Source organism: Manihot esculenta, chromosome 5 (genome assembly GCF_001659605.2).
Source record: "Manihot esculenta cultivar AM560-2 chromosome 5, M.esculenta_v8, whole genome shotgun sequence".
Classification (NCBI taxonomy): Eukaryota; Viridiplantae; Streptophyta; class Magnoliopsida; order Malpighiales; family Euphorbiaceae; genus Manihot; species Manihot esculenta.
In genome coordinates, this window is record NC_035165.2 from 14,657,266 (window position 1) to 14,675,403 (window position 18,138).

Consider the following 18,138-nt stretch of genomic DNA (forward strand, 5'->3'; position numbering starts at 1 on the left):
CTTGCTGATCGACGAGTTCCCCTCATCCTGTTTTCTGAAAAACAGCACACATAGCACAAACATTAGCACCATATGGTTCATGTGGGCACACATGAACCCGCATCTCATACATCACATATCATAGCATATCATCATGGCATTTCACATCATTAATCAAGACAGGACTCCACATCCTATCCTAGTGGACATGATCTTTCCTATTGTGCTTGACCTTCTATAACATCTATGAGCCCGACACTCTAGGTCCGACCATATGGACCTAGGGCTCTGATACCATTCTGTAACGACCCGAAAATCGGACCGCTACCGGCGCTAGGATCCGGGTCGACTTAAGGCCGCCGGGACCCGTAGCAAGCCTAACATGCATCCTGTAAACCTGCTTAATCCCATACATGATCAACAACATACATAAAAGTTAAATCTTTTCTTTCCATGAACATCAACCAAACTCAACCTGTGCATAAACATTAACATAATATTGATCCCTCTGTGGGATCTCATCAGTGTCCCCAATGGGTGACATAACATATGCTGAGTTGGTTACATAAACATCATAAAAATCTCTAAGATCATGTATTAAAAGGGATACAACAATCTATGGTCAAGCACACCACTAACATCCATATACATCATCTCATTACATAACTATACTGATTAAGACTTTACATTACAATTCGATCATGTCCATTGCTAGCTATTACATAAACATGACTTCTTTACTCTATCCGGACTCCTGCTCTATACTGTACCTGCAAACCTGGGGGTAAAGGGAGAGGGGTGAGCTAAAAGCCCAGTGAGTAGGACTATTAAAACATATTAACACTATGCTCCAATGAAATGCATCATAACACAGACAATTCACATAAGGGTTGGGTGAACTTGTCACCAATTAGTCCAAGTTAACATAGTGCCAGGCCGTAGCATGGGGTCCTGGTCTTCCTGTCATAACATACATTACTTACCATTTCCCCAGGGCCTCCTCTGGGCTCCTGGTCTTCGAGTCTCATAACCGTGCCAGGCCGTAGAATGGGGTCCTGGTCTTTCCTTACATAGTGCTAGGCCGTAGCATGGGGTCCTGGTCTTCCTGTCATGGACTAATTGGGTCATCCAATATTCACCCACATCAACAACAATCGATGCAATGCGGCATATTCGTGGAAACTAATGCAATCATCCTATTGCATAACCATGATGCATGAAACATGATAAAACATTTAATTTAAAAGATTAAGTTTAGTTCCACTCACCTCTGGCTGACTCTGACAACACCGAAGCAGCTGAACTCACTGCTGGGGCCCTCGGTTCCTCGGGTCCGAACCTACACAGGTGGACTCAAATGAGGGACCAAACATACCTGAACATAACTATAAACTACTCCCCAAAAACCCCCTAAAACATCATGAAACAACCATACAAAAACATGCAAGGAAGGCCTGGACAGGGCACTTTCGGCGGCCGAAAGTCCCTCCAGAGCCGAAAGTCAGGCAGGTTCGGCGGCCGAAACTCCCAGACAGAGACGAAACTCATGCATGTTCGGCGGCACCTTCGGCGGCCGAAACTGCCAAACAGAGACGAAAGTCTCCTTTCGGGGGCAAGCTTCGGCAGCCGAAAGGCTGCCTTCCCAGCCACGTTCGGCGGCCGAAAGTTCCTTCGGCTGCCGAACCTGGTTTCTGCCAAAGGGCAGAAACTTGGCTCCCAATGCACATTTTGCCTCCAAACCTTTCCAACATGCATCAAACCTATTCTACAACACACAAACACAAGCATACATGTTCCTAGGGGCCTCAAACCATCATAAACCCCATCTACAACACATCAAGCATCCACATTGTTCAAGAACACACATTTATACCCATAAACATAACCATAATCTAAACATGCATTCTAACCCATAGATCTTGCATAAAACTTATTCAAAACATAAAACGAGCTTAAGATCGGCTCTTACCTTTTGAAGATCGAGAGAGACGACCCAAAAACTCGGAGTTGGGAGAGATTTGGTTCTTGAACCTCCAAGCTCCAAAACTTTGCTCAAAAGCTCAAATCTTCAAAACAAAGTGAAAACAAGTGAAAACCTTGAAAGATTTAGAGGAAAAACATCAAAGATGGGTGAGGGGGCGGCGGAGACTCACCTTGGCCGAAAATGGGGAAAAAGCTCGCCCGTTTTCGGCTAAGGGACCCTTTTATAGTGGCTGGCCAGACTACGTTCGGGGGCCGAATGTGCCTCCGCATGCATGCCATGTTCGGCGGCCGAACTTGGGGTTCGGCGGCCGAACCTGGACTTCCCTCACTTACGCTTTCGGGGGCCTAAAGCACACCCGCAACGCATGCATGTTCGGCGGCCGAACTTGAGGTTCGGCGGCCGAACCTGAGTTTTCCTCTAATGCTATTTTCATGCAAAAACTCATTTTCTTTCATGCTTAAAACATAAAACACATTGAAACATTTCATAAAAACATGGTTTTACCCTACTAGAGGTTTCCGACATCCGAGATTCCGCCGGACGGTAGGAATTCCGATACCGGAGTCTAGCCGGGTATTACATTACTTAAAACTTAAGAGAGGGTGAGGATCTACTCTTACCTCTTGAAGATCGAGAGGAGAGGCGATCCAAACTTGGAGATGTGGAGGAAATGGGCTCCGGGGTCTCCAAGTTTCCAAACTTCGATCTTTGCTCAAAAATCTTCAAAACCAAGTTAAAACTCATCAAAACATGAATGATTTGAAGGAAAACATCAAAACTAACCATGGAAGGGCATGGACTCACCTTTGCCCGAAAATAGAGAAAAAACTTGCCCATTTTCGGACATGATGCCTTTTATGGGTGGCTAGCTAGACCACCTTCGGAGGCCAAAGGTGCTTCCAAAACTCCACCACGTTCGGCGACCGAACTTGACATTCGGCGGCAGCAAAAGGGAGCCACTTTCGGCGGCCGAACCTGGCATTTCCTTTCAAAACTTTCTTATCTTTCAAAACTCAATTTTCTTTCTTAATCAAACCATAAAACACGTAAAAACATTTTAGAAAACCTTTATTTTACCCTTCTAGAAGATTCCGACATCCTAGAAATTCCGGATTCCAACGGAGATTCCGCCGGAAGTTAGGAATTCTGGTGCCGGAGTCTAGCCGGGTATTACAATAGCGGTTGTCGAAGCCGTCAAAAATAAACCTATTTTCAATCAACAAAATAATTTGTAGATAGTGGCAATAGGGTCGAACCATAGGGATTTGACACTACGAATTTTCCTAATAATGACTTGGACAAATAAATAACAAAAGTAAATAAAAGGAGGGGGGCTTGTTTTGAAGAATTACAACTGAATAAAAGAAAGCAGTAATTAAATAACTGAGTAAATCAATGGGAGAAGAGCTCTAGTTGAAGTATGGATCTATTTCAGCTTGTTTAGAATTGATCATTGACCTTTTTGATACCCCTATTTACTTCAATAAATTAGATTAGGATGTGGATGACGCTTCTCACAATCCAAATTCCTCCTTAGTTTTAGTATGATTAGGAAACGTTCGCTAATCAAACACTAGTTAACAAGTTGCCAAGGAACGTCCTTGGGGATTTTTACTTTTCAACTGTTAACTGCCTTGAGACTTAGAGAAACCTAATTCTAACCTTGCCAACCGCGTGGTCAAGTTTAGATTATGCAACCGATTATACTTGAGTTTAAACAACCTAGCAATTACGGACTTAAATCATTCAAACAATATATTACTCAAGCAATTAAAAGCAATAGGCCTTAATTGATTCTAAAAGCAAAGCAATAATAATGGAAAGATCAAGTTGTATAAATATTGAAAATAAATAAGAGTTTAATAATGGAGTTTTAAATCTCCCAATTCATCACAAACTGAAAATTCCCAACTTCAACTAGAAAGGAAGGTGTTTAGCCACTCATGGTGGACAAAAACACAAAAAGGAAAGAAGAAAGGAAGAAGGAGAGAGGCTACCGAAATTCTGCAGTGATTCTCAAGGTGGCGAGATGATGCTTGCTGGTTTTGATGTTGTCCCTTTTATAGATGGAGAATCCTAATCCAATTAGGGTTTGGAAATCCTAATCTTGACTTGGTCTTTTATAGTCTTTGATTCCTCTTTTGATTTTGTATTTAATTGTGAATGGAATTCTTTGAGTGAAAAGACCTTCTTGTTGCTCTTGGAATTGACTTTGTAGTGTTTGAAGTAGGATTGGACTTCTCCACTTTTGAATTCTGATTTACTGCCCTTCTTTCCCGCGCTACTGGTCTCCCTGGCGTCAGTGTGATTTGGGCGGGTGATTTGCCCAAATCGCTTGCCCCAATTGCTTTCTGTAAGTCAGTCTCAGTTTTCTGCAAGTCAGTCTCAGTTTTCTGCTTCAGCTTCCTGTGAGTGATTTGGCCAAATCACTTCGACCCAATCACTTTTTCAGCTTTTTCTGCACTTTTTCAGCTTTTTCTGCACTTTTTCTCCAACTTTCTTTTTTCTTCCTTTTCCGCAAAAACATGATAAAAACATAAATTAAGCTAGAAAAATGTGTATTTAAACAGTAATAAAGATAATAAAAATGTGGCTAAATTATGTTTGATCATTGAGTTTTTTACGATGTTTGCCATGTATGTGTATTCAAAAGTGGACAAAAAATTTTTTTGGTATCTCAATTATAATGTATTTATACTCTCTTGAGACTTCTAATCCATACCACTGGTAGAAAATACAGAGAATTTGGATTTATGGTAAAAATATGGGGTGAAGCGCACGGAAAATAGTAAAACACATGATAAACCATAAAAACACGGGTCTACCCCATATTTTATATTGGATGATTCATCCTCAAAATCTATTATCCAGAGAGAAACACGGGACAGACTACAAAAATACGACGCAAAGATAAAAACATGGGTCTATCCCATATTTTTATCTGTTTCTTTAGAATTCCTTTTCAAAGTGTCTCCTCCATTCCTTAACTTGTTTTCACCTGTAAAAAATACTACAAATGAAGTAAAAACATCAAGTAATTGACTAAAACTAAAAATTCTAAAATTAAACATAAAAATCTAATAAAGCTAATAAAAATCAGTCAAAATAAGTAAATGTGGTTCAAAGCTATATAAGTAAATGTGTAAAATTTCACCACATCAAATACCCTTCAACCTAGAGTTTTGCTTGTCCTCAAGCAAAAGAAATAGAGAAAAATAAATAGGGGTATGAATTTCTCAGCAATATGATGAACGGAGTGCAATCAAGCTTTTCTCAATAATTGTGTCAAATTCAGTAAAAGAAGATAATTTTAAATAACAGCTCATTCAAACTTATTCATGCATTAATGTTTAGCGAAATTAAAATCTTTACTTTGTAATTAGATATCCATAATTAAATCACATAGTATGCATAATGTAACAAAAGAATAGAGATGTATTTATTGACATATTAACCACTTCCAATCAGTTTCTATAGCTCAATAACTTTTTCTCATTGTCCAGTTCTAAGCAAATTCATCTCTTTTTCATTATTATAGTACTCACAAATAAAGAAATTAAGAGACTTCACATGGAAGAAAGATGAATATGTGGTAAGACAAGGTTGTAGAAAGAAAGATAATTCGCAACAAAATTGAAAGGAAATCAAATACATATTTTAAATATTTTTATTTATTTTTTTGTATCATTTTCTTTGAGTTGATACTTATCTTTTTACATGAATACCAATATTTGTAATACTGGTATCCGGTTACTCAACAGATCAAACTACTCAAGGTGTTTTGCATACTTTTAATTTGAGCTACCATTTAATATAAAAATATACATAGGGCTCATGCCCACTCCTAATTATTAAGCAACTCAAAATATTGGAATAAAAAGTTACTTTTTTCTCTTCTTTTTTTGAATTTAATTTATATATCCAACTTCCATTCAAAAGATTTTCTTATTTTTATTTTTTTGATAGGACCTAAGAAGAAAGGAAAATAGATTAAATGATAAAATTTCAAAAAGGTGAATAAAGAATAACACAAAAAGGATGGCTAAGGTCTAATAGTTAAAATAGAGAATTTCTATCCTTTCTCCCTATTGTGAGTATTGATTATTTTAATTTTATGAAATCTGTCTAGGGCTGGTGAGCTAGTATATATGTCAAGCTTATACATGCATATTAATTGGTACGTGATAAACATTATATAATATACTTATGGATACATATCTAAAAGCAATGAATGATTCAGAAATAAAAAAATTTCTAATACAATCATTAAGCTTAATCAGATGCACAAAGTTTATTATACCGCTAAAAAAATACATAAAGAAAAAAACAAAACAAAGCAAGATGCAAAGTTATACCTCCAAACACTTATTTTTGACATTGTTCTCAATGTTATGAAGATAAACAAATAAGCACATAAATAATAAAAGTAAAGTAAGAAGAATTAGGAATACTCTCATTTGAAGCATGCTTTACTCTTTATTCATCTCCATTGATCTTGAATCCTATAAAAAATTATTAAAATAAGTTTAGGAGATTAAATAAAAAAAATTAAAAATTGGTTGCCTTCCAAAAAGTGCTTAATTTATAGTTTGTAGCTAGACTTGTATACAAGTGCTCATTAAAAAGTGATTTCGTCCATAGGAAGTGTCTAATAACACTGCATATGGATATTGATTTGTGATGTCCTCAAGATTGATAAGATTTGTAATAATTTTACGCATAGCACAAATAACACTTGGCTTTAAACAATCAGCTTGGGAAAAGAATTTCAATTTCTATTTCAACTCTTAGATAATAGTATAAAATGATGATGATCCTATTGGAAAATAAAAATCTTCAAGTGGTACTTATGGTATATCCATCAATGAGATCAAATTGATGGTCTCACATGTTCCTTCATACATCAATGGTATTGTCACATTCTCTTAGAATAAGCACTATGTCTCCATATTGATCACTGCATTAGCCAACGGCTCAAATTGTACCAGTAAATTCTTTATAACAACTTGTTGATTTTGGAAGTTAGATCTAATTTCTTCCACGAAGTTTCTGATTTCTTCTATAAATTCTGCAGTGATCTTAGAGATTGATGTAACTAACTCTTCTAGTCTTGATTCTTTCTCTTTTTGATGGTCAAATGGTTGGTTTTCTTTTATAGGATGGGAGATAGATGGAGGATATTAATGACTCCAACCCTCCAGTGAAGGATCTCGATACCGGTGATAGTCAAAATATGCCATGTCGTCTAGTAGGTGAATTGTATCCTCATGGCTTCTATGTAAAAGATATCCTAGTTGCCGAAACTTCATCATCAATCCAACTTCTTATTCCAATTTCCAATTCTTTGTAAAAGTAAAATGTAAGAGACTCATTTGAAAGACTGTGATTATTGTGCAACCAATTAATTAAATCTATCCCAAATAGCATAAAATGGTTCCTAAGTATTGTTGAATAAAATTTATGAAGACTCGTTGATGAGACATAAATACCTCACAATAGAATAAAGAAATTTAACATAAAAATAATTAAAAATAAATAAATAAACAACACATCATTAGTTAAAAAAGAGGAAAAAAATAAAATAAAATGTCTAAAGTAATAAACAGAATTTACTATTCTGATATTAATATTGCCAGTCCCGACAATGGCGCCAAAAACTTGATAGATTGTACGTTATACGATATCCACAAGCTTATGGAATTGTCTCCGGTAATAAAGGGAGAGTAGAGTATCGTATTCATAAGCACTGAAATTATTATTTAGATTCTCAATTGTGAAGAATGATCGTAAACTTAAAATAAAATAAAATAAAAATAAAATAAAACACTCAACAAGGCAAAATTCGTAAAAAAATAATATTAAGTACTAGGGTACTTTGATTTCACTTAGACGTGATTCAATTAATGGTTAACCATTCAATTTTAATTACCAAACCTAGAGCAAATAATCCTAATATAATTGACTCTCCCTCCCGAGATCAAATTAATTAACTAAAGATTATCACATATCTCCTCCTAATAATATGATAATTCTCTAACTAATTATGCAAACGTTGTTTATTATTTTGTCTTAAAAGCCTCTACAAGTCAAATTTTTATCTTCAATCCAATTAATATTCCTATGATATTCAATTCTCAATTCAGTCCTAAAATATTCCCTTCCAGTATTAGTTTCAGGATAAAATTATTCAAGCATTCCATACGTACTCAAAAGCATTAATTTCAAGGATTGGATAATAGATGGGTAAAGAAAATCAACTCAAATAAATTAAAAATAATCAATCATCAAGTTACATAAGTCCCATAGCAAAGGAATTTAGTTGCTTATGTTCAAGAATTCAACAATAACTCTATTGAGAAATTATCTAAAATCATCCTAAAATAATTATGAACAATAAATCAAAAGAATAAGAGAATAAAAAAAAAACTCTAGATGAATTTCTCCTTCTAAATCTTTCTCGAGTTTTTCGTAATTTTCATTGTGTATATTTGTTTAAAAGTAGGCAAAAATTTCTTTAGTCTCTTAATTATGATATATTTATAGCCTCCTGAGACTCTTAATCTATGTTCCTGGTGGAAAATATAGAGAATTTGGACGTTTGACAAAAATATTAGGCGAAACGCATGGAAAATAGCGAAACACGAGATAGACTATGAAAACACGAGCCTATCCCGTGTTTTATACTGAATGATTCGGCCTCAAAATCTACTATCAGAAACATCACGGGCTAGTGACAAAAACACGCCCCCCATATTTTGGTCTGTTTCTTCAAAATCTTTTCAAATTGTCTAGGATTTCTCTCCAAAATATCTCCTTCATTCCTTAACGTTTTTTGACATATAAAAAAATATTATAAATGAAATAAAAATATCAAGTAATATATTAAAATTAAAAATTTTAAAATTAAATATAAAAATTTAATAAAGCTAATAAAATCAATCAAAATAAGTGAATATAGTTTTTAAACTATATCTGTAAATGTGTAAAATTTTGTCAGTTGAAGCTGTAAGAGAGAAAAAAAAGAGAACGATGAAGAAACAAAAAAAAAGAGAATGAAGCTCAGAGAGAGAGAGAAAATAAGATATCTCGTTGAAAAAGAAATGAAAAGGAGAGTTATATGTCAATGATTAAAGGCAATAAAGAAATTATAAAAGTTTCATGCTGACATAACAGTAAAATGGGCGCTTTTTAGATTGAATGCGCTGTTTAGACTGAATTCTTTACCGTTAACGGAATCAAATTATAAGAATATCTTAATGTAATTTAAAAAATATAAGGATAATTTAATTAATTAATTAAAACTCCATAAAACATAGTTTTAATTATTCTAAATTTTAAATGGTTTTTCATTAGTAATTTTGGCAACATTTTACATTTAGTGGGATAACTATACGATATAATGGTTATATCATGTATATAATTTTATATTGTAGTATAAATTAAACAGAATTTGACAAATAAATATATATTTTAGATAAGTGAAGCTTCATGTAAGCATCCTATATGGTAGAATTATTGCAAACTATAATTTTTCGGTAGTTAAAATTAGACTTATAAACGCTAATATTTATAAATTATTTAAAATTTATTAAGTATTTTAAAATTTTAAATATTTATATATTTAATTAAAATACTTATTATAAGTTACTGTTAAACAGTTGATGTAATCGGTAATAAATAGGTTATAAATACATTTATCATTAAGATTACTAAAGATGATATTTTCTCCTACAATAACCGTCGTCTTAGAAATTTTTTTTATTTCAAATCAATTATCTGTAATTTCAAGAATTTTAAGATAATATTAATTATTATTATTATAAAACATTAGCAATCTTTTAAATAAAATATTAATATGTGAAAAAAATGATGATTTAAAGAATATTTTAGAAAAATTATTATAAATTTTTTTAAAATTAAAACTAATAATTAATTTTATTGATTTGAGCGTATAAACCTTAAACAACAAATATTTTAAAATAGAGGTATTATTAAATAAGATATATGGTCAGTTTTAAAATTAAAAGAGAACAAAATATTTACTTATTTGGTTAACTCATTTTATATGTTTTGTAATTATAAACACTAAAATAAAAAAAAAGATTATAACTTATTTTTATTTTAATGTTGATCTTAATTTCCTCTGCCATCTAGCATATAGATAGTTGATAATTTGGCATAACCATCCCAACAATTTTAGAAAATTTCCCTGCACTCATGTTTTCTTTGATTTGCTCTATTTTTAATTATTTTTCTTCAAGGTTTTGTTCTCAATTTTCAAAATATTTTATAGTTATATTAATTTTTATTTTTTATAAATCAAAAAACGTATGTTGAATTTTAAATAGAGGTATAAAGGATTCAAGCCGATCTGAATTTTAAAGAATTCAAATTAGATTTGTTAAAATTTTTTAAGTTTGAGCCAAATTTGAGTTTTATTCATTTCAAACTCAAACCGAGTATTAAAAAATTTTAACTTAACTCGTTTAGCAAACGAATTTAGATGAGTCGAGTTTTTATCGAAATTAGTCTCGAATAGTTAACGAATAGTTTAATTTATTTATATACATAATGAGTTTTAGTTTAAAACTAATAAGTTTAAAACTAAAATAATTTTAATTAAATAAATATATTTACAAATTAACTTGTACACTTATAAAAATAAGCTTTTAAATCTTAACGATCCAAATATGTGTAAGTTTAAGAGTGTAACTGAATTATATAGAGTTGAACTTTAAAAAATTTAGGTTTGGCTCATAAAAATATATGTAGGGTTTAAATTTATTTTTTTTATGATAATAATCTCAGTTTACTTAACGAAACTGTTCACGAGTTGAATTCATGAGTATTAACGAGCGAAATACTATGGAACTCAAGTTTAGCTCATTTTTCAAATGAGTCTAAATTAACTCATTTCAAAATTGAATCGAGTTCAGTCGAATTTTTATCGAATTGAATCTTGAATAACTCACGAATAGTTTGATTTATTTACACCTTCAATTCTAAAGATAGGGGTTTGTATAAGAATTATTTTTAAAAACAACTTCAATATGTTTCGGACTAATATAATTTTATCTATTATTTTATTATTATTCTTAATAAAGTGATTCTTATGCCGTTCAAGAATTAACCCCATTCAAGTTTGATTTAAACGATGAGAATTTTGTTAGATCATGAGGAAATTTGACAGCAAAAATATAGATTTTATTGTTTATAATGTAGATTGTATTTCTAGAGTCATGAGAGGAATATTTTATTATGATTTTTTATGTTGTTTTTTTGACATTAATAAGGTGTTGATGATTTTTGAAAGTGTCTTTCAAAAATTAAAAATTAAATAAATTCTGATGGAGAATTTTCAGAAGTCAACTAAAGAGCATATCTAATTTACACTATTAATCCAATTATGAAAAAACAGACATGCAAACACCAAACCCATACAATCTCACCAAGCAACCAACAACAATGGTCAAAAGAGAGATGAAGCCTCACTACAAAGGCTAAAATAAATTCTGAGGAATATAGAGAGACTCACCATCTATGGCATTTCTAAAGGAGAAGGTGCAGTCAAAGTTGAGAAACAGAGCATCCAAGCTTACAACGGGTAAGAGGGCCAAGCGAAGCTCTCAATCTTTTAATATTGCATCTTTAAGGTTGGCCTTTGAACATGCAAATCGGCTAGAAATCTTAAAAGGTGATAATTTGGATAGATTTATTATCAGAAAATTAAGTATTCAATTTTAAAATATAAAAATTAATCTGTTATTTATATAAAATTTAAAAATTAAAATATAATTTATTTTTATTTTTATTTAAATTATTAAATTATTTTTCAATTATTCGTGTGAAATTTTTAAATTATAAATAAAAGTAAATGGAATATATTATTTATTTTTAATTTTTTTGTGTAAATAGAAAAAAATAAAAAAATTTTACATTAAATTCGAAATCACTTCAAACCCATTCAAAATTAACCATATTTCTTTCAAATCTAATTATTATTATTTGAATAAAATTTGAAATCATTTAATTTTATATATTTTAATTAATAATTTATATAAAAATATTTTATATTAATAATTTTTATTTAAAAAAATTAATATTTCTAAAAAAATAAATTTTAAATGAAAACATATAAAAAGCTTATGAATATTATTACAAAATATATTTTTATATTAAATTAATTATTTATATCAAATTTGAGTAATTATGTCTTATACATAAATTCAAATTCAATATGAATATTAACTTTTAAATCTAAACTCATCACAAATCTAATTATAATTATTTAAATCCATTCAATTAGAATGCTATCCTACTCATGACACCAATAATTATGTCATCACAAATTGCTTGTTAATCTAATTCAATATGTCTATAACATGCTTTATCATTTGTATCATCTATTGACAATTTCCCAAATGAACAAAAATACGTTAATATTCAAAAATTAGACCCATCAACGCTCTAAGACCTCATCAACTTTTAACATCAGAATTCAAAGAGCATTTGCAGCAAGCAGCAACTGGAAATGCCAAAACTAATTCTGGTCGCAGTCCCATTTGCTATAAGAACAAAACAGCATACCAGAATCGAATGGTGGCAAAGTTCTTTGCCTGAAGGGAAGCTTCAAACGAACTGAAGCACAAAGCTAGATTTTTCATGATTTTATTACCTGTTCTGTTCAAAAGGTCCATAGCAATTATACATTAAGGTCAAAAAATATCATATACACCACTTGATGGTAGTGGAACACATTCCCTTTCCACCTCAACCTTGCATGAATCAGAAAACCAAATAAAATATCATGAGATAGTAAATGCAAATACAAAAATTCGCCGCCATTAGATGGCTCCAACCTTTTTCCCAGTCAAACAATGCTAATCCTTTTTTTTTTTTTCATGTGCACAAGCATACAGATCATCCACTGCCAGCTGCTGTGAGGATCTTTAACTAGTGGAACTCAGCAATTCTTTGACATGATTCTCAACTCGCTTTCTAACAAAAGAATAAGGACATCGTTCGATCACTTCAGCTCCAAAGGAAAATACCAGAGCCTTTCTAGCTGTCTCCAAATCAATACCGCGTGCTTGAAAATAGAAGAGCTGACTTTCTTCTAGGTCACTTATGGCAGCTCCGTGGGAGCACTTCACATCATCAGCTATAATTTGCAAATTGGGTTTGACATTTACTGTTGCACGTGGTTCCAGAAGGAGGCTCCTTGTTAATTGTCCAGCATCAGTCTGCTGTGCATATCTGCAGAAAAGAAGTATAGATCAATAAGATACTAATTCATTTGGGATTGTGTTGATATCCTATGAATCATGCAAGCAGTTGTACTGCAACAATTCCTTGCCAATGCAGGAGATAATGTGCATTCTGGTGGATGGTTTAAGCAAGTATCTTTCTCCCTTACTCCATGTGTAAATAAGATTAGATAAACCCAAAAGAAGAGAACTAATTGTATAACATTATTATAACAGACTTCATTTCAAGTAATTAGCAGTCTGAAGGTTGTAGCATGAAGTAGACACTGTATCGGACGCCAACATTTGACTCAATAGAGATGACATAATTTCTACATGAAACCAAATTGCAAATTGATACAAGTATCTTAGAACCCCCAATGCGATGGAACAACATGGATCAGTAATCAAGTAATGCAAATATAGTATTAACAACAGAAATGAAGGCCGTAAAGTAAGTGGTGACAACATTACCTGTTGACCTTTACGTTTCCATCAAAGACAGCTTGTCCTTGTGAATGAGCAACAATGCACTTGTGAAGTTGTCGAGAGTGAGCCCGAGGATGATCCAAGACAAGCCTACTGTGCAGATCTTGTGTTTGACCACAAAGAGACAAATGAAATGTTGATAACTCTGTTGACGTATCTGGGCCCAGCTGCTGAACATGAAGATTGTGCCTGCTCAATTTTCCGCCAGTGCTTACCTCCACAAGCTCATAGGTACTAGTTGATTTCTGCAAATGTTGAATTTTAAATCATACTCTAATATTCTCCTCCCCCTCCCACCAAACCCCAACCCCAACCCCACCTTCCTTCTCTTCTTTTGGGCAAAAAACAATGATCAAAGGAAAACAAAATTGAAAGAAACAAGAAACTATGCTACAACATATATAAAGAAAAAATTTGAAAAGAAAGAAGAAAACAGAAAATATTTCTTTGAAACAAAGAGAAACAGCATTTATACAGCTGAGGCAAACTTTTACTTTGCTCAAATCCAGATTCAGAATCTAGAGATAGACGATTTAATTCTTTAATGGCAAAACCAACCAATTTTGATTTTGTAATGAACTTGAATGCACATAAATGCATAGCCAATCTACTTAAATCTGCAGACCATCTATCAACATAGTAGCTAACACCCGTCAAGAAATAGTTCAAGGTCAAACAGCCAGATTTCTAACCAAAATTAAGCACAGCATCTAATAATCCCCAATTATGAGATTCACATGAGTATTGACATCAAAGCATCTCTCTGTGTTCAATGTGAATTTTTCTTTCACACGGCAGCATATGCAAGGTTAAGACAGAATACCAGGCATTTTATATTACTGAACCATGAATACATGCATTGAACTAAAATTCGACAATCTCCTCCAAATTGAACATGAAGAGTATAAGTTAGCAAGGAAAAAAAATGCAAACATCAAGAGCAAGAAACAAAAGAAAAAAAAAAAAAAAACTCACCTGCTGAACTGAAGTCCACTTGATATGGGCAGAATTTAAGGATTGGCTCTGTACATAGGAGTGCCTAACTGTTGCTCCTTCTTCAATCATCACTTCCAAAACTGAATTTGTCCAATAACATTTATCGTTTCTCCCTATACTCGTGAACTCCTCAATTATCCCAACCTCTCCTCCTTCCTCCACCACCACAAGCACCCTTGGATTTGAAACTGGCAACTTATTAGATCCCTCCTCTCCTCCCTCAACTGAAACATAACTCAAATGGATTGGATTCTCTACTCTAACCCCTGCAGGAATATAAACCACAGCCACATCGGGTGCCCCTAATCCATTAATGGACCAAAACAAATCACCCCATTGGAAATCATCAGAAAATTTAGTTAATGTTTGGGCAATTTTATCTTTAGGGTTATCTACCAAGCTACCTACATAAACCCCATGAGGCAAATTTGATGAATTTGACAAAGAATTTAAGATAAAGCCATCAACAATAACAATATTGGGCGAATGGGTATCATTCGAAACATTTGTTAGGTGGTCTGTGGATGGTGGCTTAGAGATTGGATGGATTTGAGATTGCTTGATAAATGAAGTGTCTGTGAACCGAAAAGGCTCATCTTTGCGAGAGGGCCAAGGGATGGAGAGAAGGGATTCAGAGGAAGAGTCCCTGAGTTTCTGGAGAGACGGAGATTGAGAGGGAGAGAGGGAGTCTTCAAAGGTCTCAGCAAGTTGAAGAACAAAGGGGTCAGAGAAACTGGCCTGTATTATTGGACTCCTCGTGAGTGCAACACTAGTCTTGATTCTTTGTTTTGGTTTGGGCTGGAGTCTGGATGTTATTGCAGTGAATGTGTGAATGTGGGGTGTAAATACCAAGGCAGACATGGATGTTATTGCAGCCTATAGTGATAGAGTTATATTGAAATTAATAATGAAGTTGCAACAGCAAATCTCTCCTCTGATTTGGATTTTTAGGTAAGGAGTTCTTCCTCTATTGCTCTGGACTTGTGGTCCCTCTCGCCGTAACTTGTCAGCAGATAAAATTTGATGAGGCCTTAAAGTCTTAAACAATCAATGATTAGTTCTTATAACTATTAGAGCTGTCTTCGACAAGGGGCCAAAATGATAAAGGTACCTGCAGCATTATACAATTTCAGAACCATGGATTACTCTCAATACTATTTACTGAGGCCAAGGACTGTCAAGAGTAAAGTCCTTTTGGGACATGAAAATTTTGAAGGCCAAGTGCTTTCCAAAGAGTTACAAGCATACTAACACAGGCAATTAAAACTTAAAACTTTGTTAATCCTCAAGCAAAAGCTGAACTTCCAAGATAGAATACCTAGAGGGGGTAAATGTAAAGAGGAAAATAATAGTGGTTTTAACACCAGACCAAGAACCAAACTGGTATGGTGACTGGGTCGTAGTTCAACAGTGTCATGAATATAATTTTATTTTGAAAAAGGAAATGTAGGAATAAATCTAGATATATGTGTGCGTATAAAGTCCCCCCTTTTTCACAAATGGTTCTAACTTCGGAAATGAGATGATTCAGAACACCAATATTGCAAATTAAAATTAAAGATTGGTGTGATTGAGGCATTACCACAGAAATAGTTGTCATGCAAAATAACTCTCCCTCTCTCAAACGCACAACTTACATTTCACAACCAAAGCATAGTAATAAATAATAATGTGCACCACCAGATCTGTGTGGAAATTGATTCTAGCATTGACCTTTCAGCAAACCCCTTCTCCCAAATTCTGATTCAGTTCCAAATTTGAATCCATTACATGTGTAAAATTCACAACTTATCATTTAAAAAAAAAAAACTAAATGGGCTTTGCAATTTTATAAGACCATTTTAACAAATCCAAACTAAATCTTCAATGTACTGTTAAAATCATGCGCAATCTCAAATAATCACGAATATGCCTAATATCATATAATTATCAAACCATTATACTAAAGCAATCAAGGCCACACTTCGTTTACATTCATTTTGTAATCAAAGTCAAAGGGGAGGTGAAGGGAATCACAAACAAACACAAGAGCACCTGAATATAACGTTCCTTCACATGTGATTGAGTTGTTTAAGCCACCATCAAGGGAGCTTCAGAGTGACCTGAGGATGCTTGAGATAGTAGAAGGTTGCCCAAGCATGAAACTTTAAAGCCGTAGAAGCTTCCTTCTACCTGCCGATTCCCTTCAAAGTCCACAGAGATGCTTCGATCTTGGACTTGATTAGGAAAAAGCAAAGGATAAAGGTCAGAAGGAAAATGGTTTTTGTATGTACCAGAAATGAAATTAGATTATATACTCCATAACCCTACTGAATGTGGATTTTGAGTAAAAAATACCAAATCATAGATAATTGAAGAACCCCAACATATCCTCAAATCTCAAAAACTTCAGCTCAATCACAATGAGAGATTACACAAACAGATGAATGAAATCTGGGATTGAGTACACACCTAAACAGCAGTAACCCCAGAAAATCGTTAACTCAGGGGAGAGAGAAGATGGGCTCTTCGTTCTCTTTATGACGAGTTGAGAAGGAGACAGAAAGAAAATTAATAAGTAAATAATAATAATCTATTAATCAATCAAAAGAGGTCAAAAAACAGCAACTCCATTTTTGACGTCCTCAAATATGCGGCAACTTTGCTGGGTTGCAGATAATGTTTCCTGCTACAAACGCCTGCAAAGGATATTAGCCCTTGGATGCTGTATGCTTGAAGCTGTGCCGTTGGATAAAATTACCACAACGAGTCCTGAAGAGTTTACGGTGTCTTTAACCACCATCATTTGAGTTTTTTAACACTAAATTTAATAGTTGTATCAAAATATATGAAAAAATAAATATAACTTACATATAAATTTTTTTTTTAAATGGAACTTACATATAAATTTAAATATAAATATTTAATTTAATAATTGATATTCTCTCTTTTAAAAAATTAAATCAATAGATGTCCAACGCAAATTTTTAAAATTGAGCCAACCAAAATTTTGAAAAATTTAAGTTTAGATTCTAAAATTTTTTAAGCTAAAGTTGATTTATTTTGAGTTTGAACAAAATATCAATAAATTAAAGTCAAGCTTTTATAACTTAAGTTTCGAATAACTAATAAGCGATTAATGTTTTAAATTAAAAATAATTTTAATTACATAAATATATTCATAAATCATTCATGTAAAATTATTAATTAAATGAGTTATAAAATCTTGAATCATTCTTTAAAATTATTAATTAAATGAGTTATAAAATCTTGAAATTTATAAGTTCAAAGTTAATTCTTTTATTAAATGAATCTAAAAAATTGGATCAATCTTCGATTTATTTATAAATAAAATTTTTATCAAATTAAACTTTAAATAATTCATAATTACATTAATTAATTTATCACTCTTATTTATTGGATTCATCTTTCCTACTTTTCACTTTATTTGGATGAAGAAAAATG

The 18,138-nt window shown here is 32.7% G+C and overlaps 1 protein-coding gene across 2 annotated transcripts; it reads right to left on the reverse strand.

Annotated features, from left to right (window-relative positions):
- Window positions 1-12,602: 12,602 nt before the first annotated feature.
- Window positions 12,603-17,324, reverse strand: LOC110608096 (protein ABCI7, chloroplastic). Of its 2 annotated transcripts, none has more exons than XM_021747305.2 (5): window positions 17,146-17,324; window positions 16,729-16,910; window positions 14,674-15,805; window positions 13,684-13,943; window positions 12,603-13,219 (listed from the first exon to the last, which is right to left on the reverse strand). In XM_021747305.2, the coding sequence occupies exons 3-5, from the start codon at window positions 15,553-15,555 to the stop codon at window positions 12,913-12,915; spliced, it is 1,449 nt and encodes a 482-aa protein (XP_021602997.1). In that variant the 5' UTR covers window positions 15,556-15,805; window positions 16,729-16,910; window positions 17,146-17,324; the 3' UTR covers window positions 12,603-12,912. The 2 variants fall into 2 exon arrangements, with proteins under 2 accessions (XP_021602997.1, XP_021602998.1); XM_021747306.2 differs by having other exon boundaries at window positions 17,032-17,324.
- Window positions 17,325-18,138: the final 814 nt, after the last annotated feature.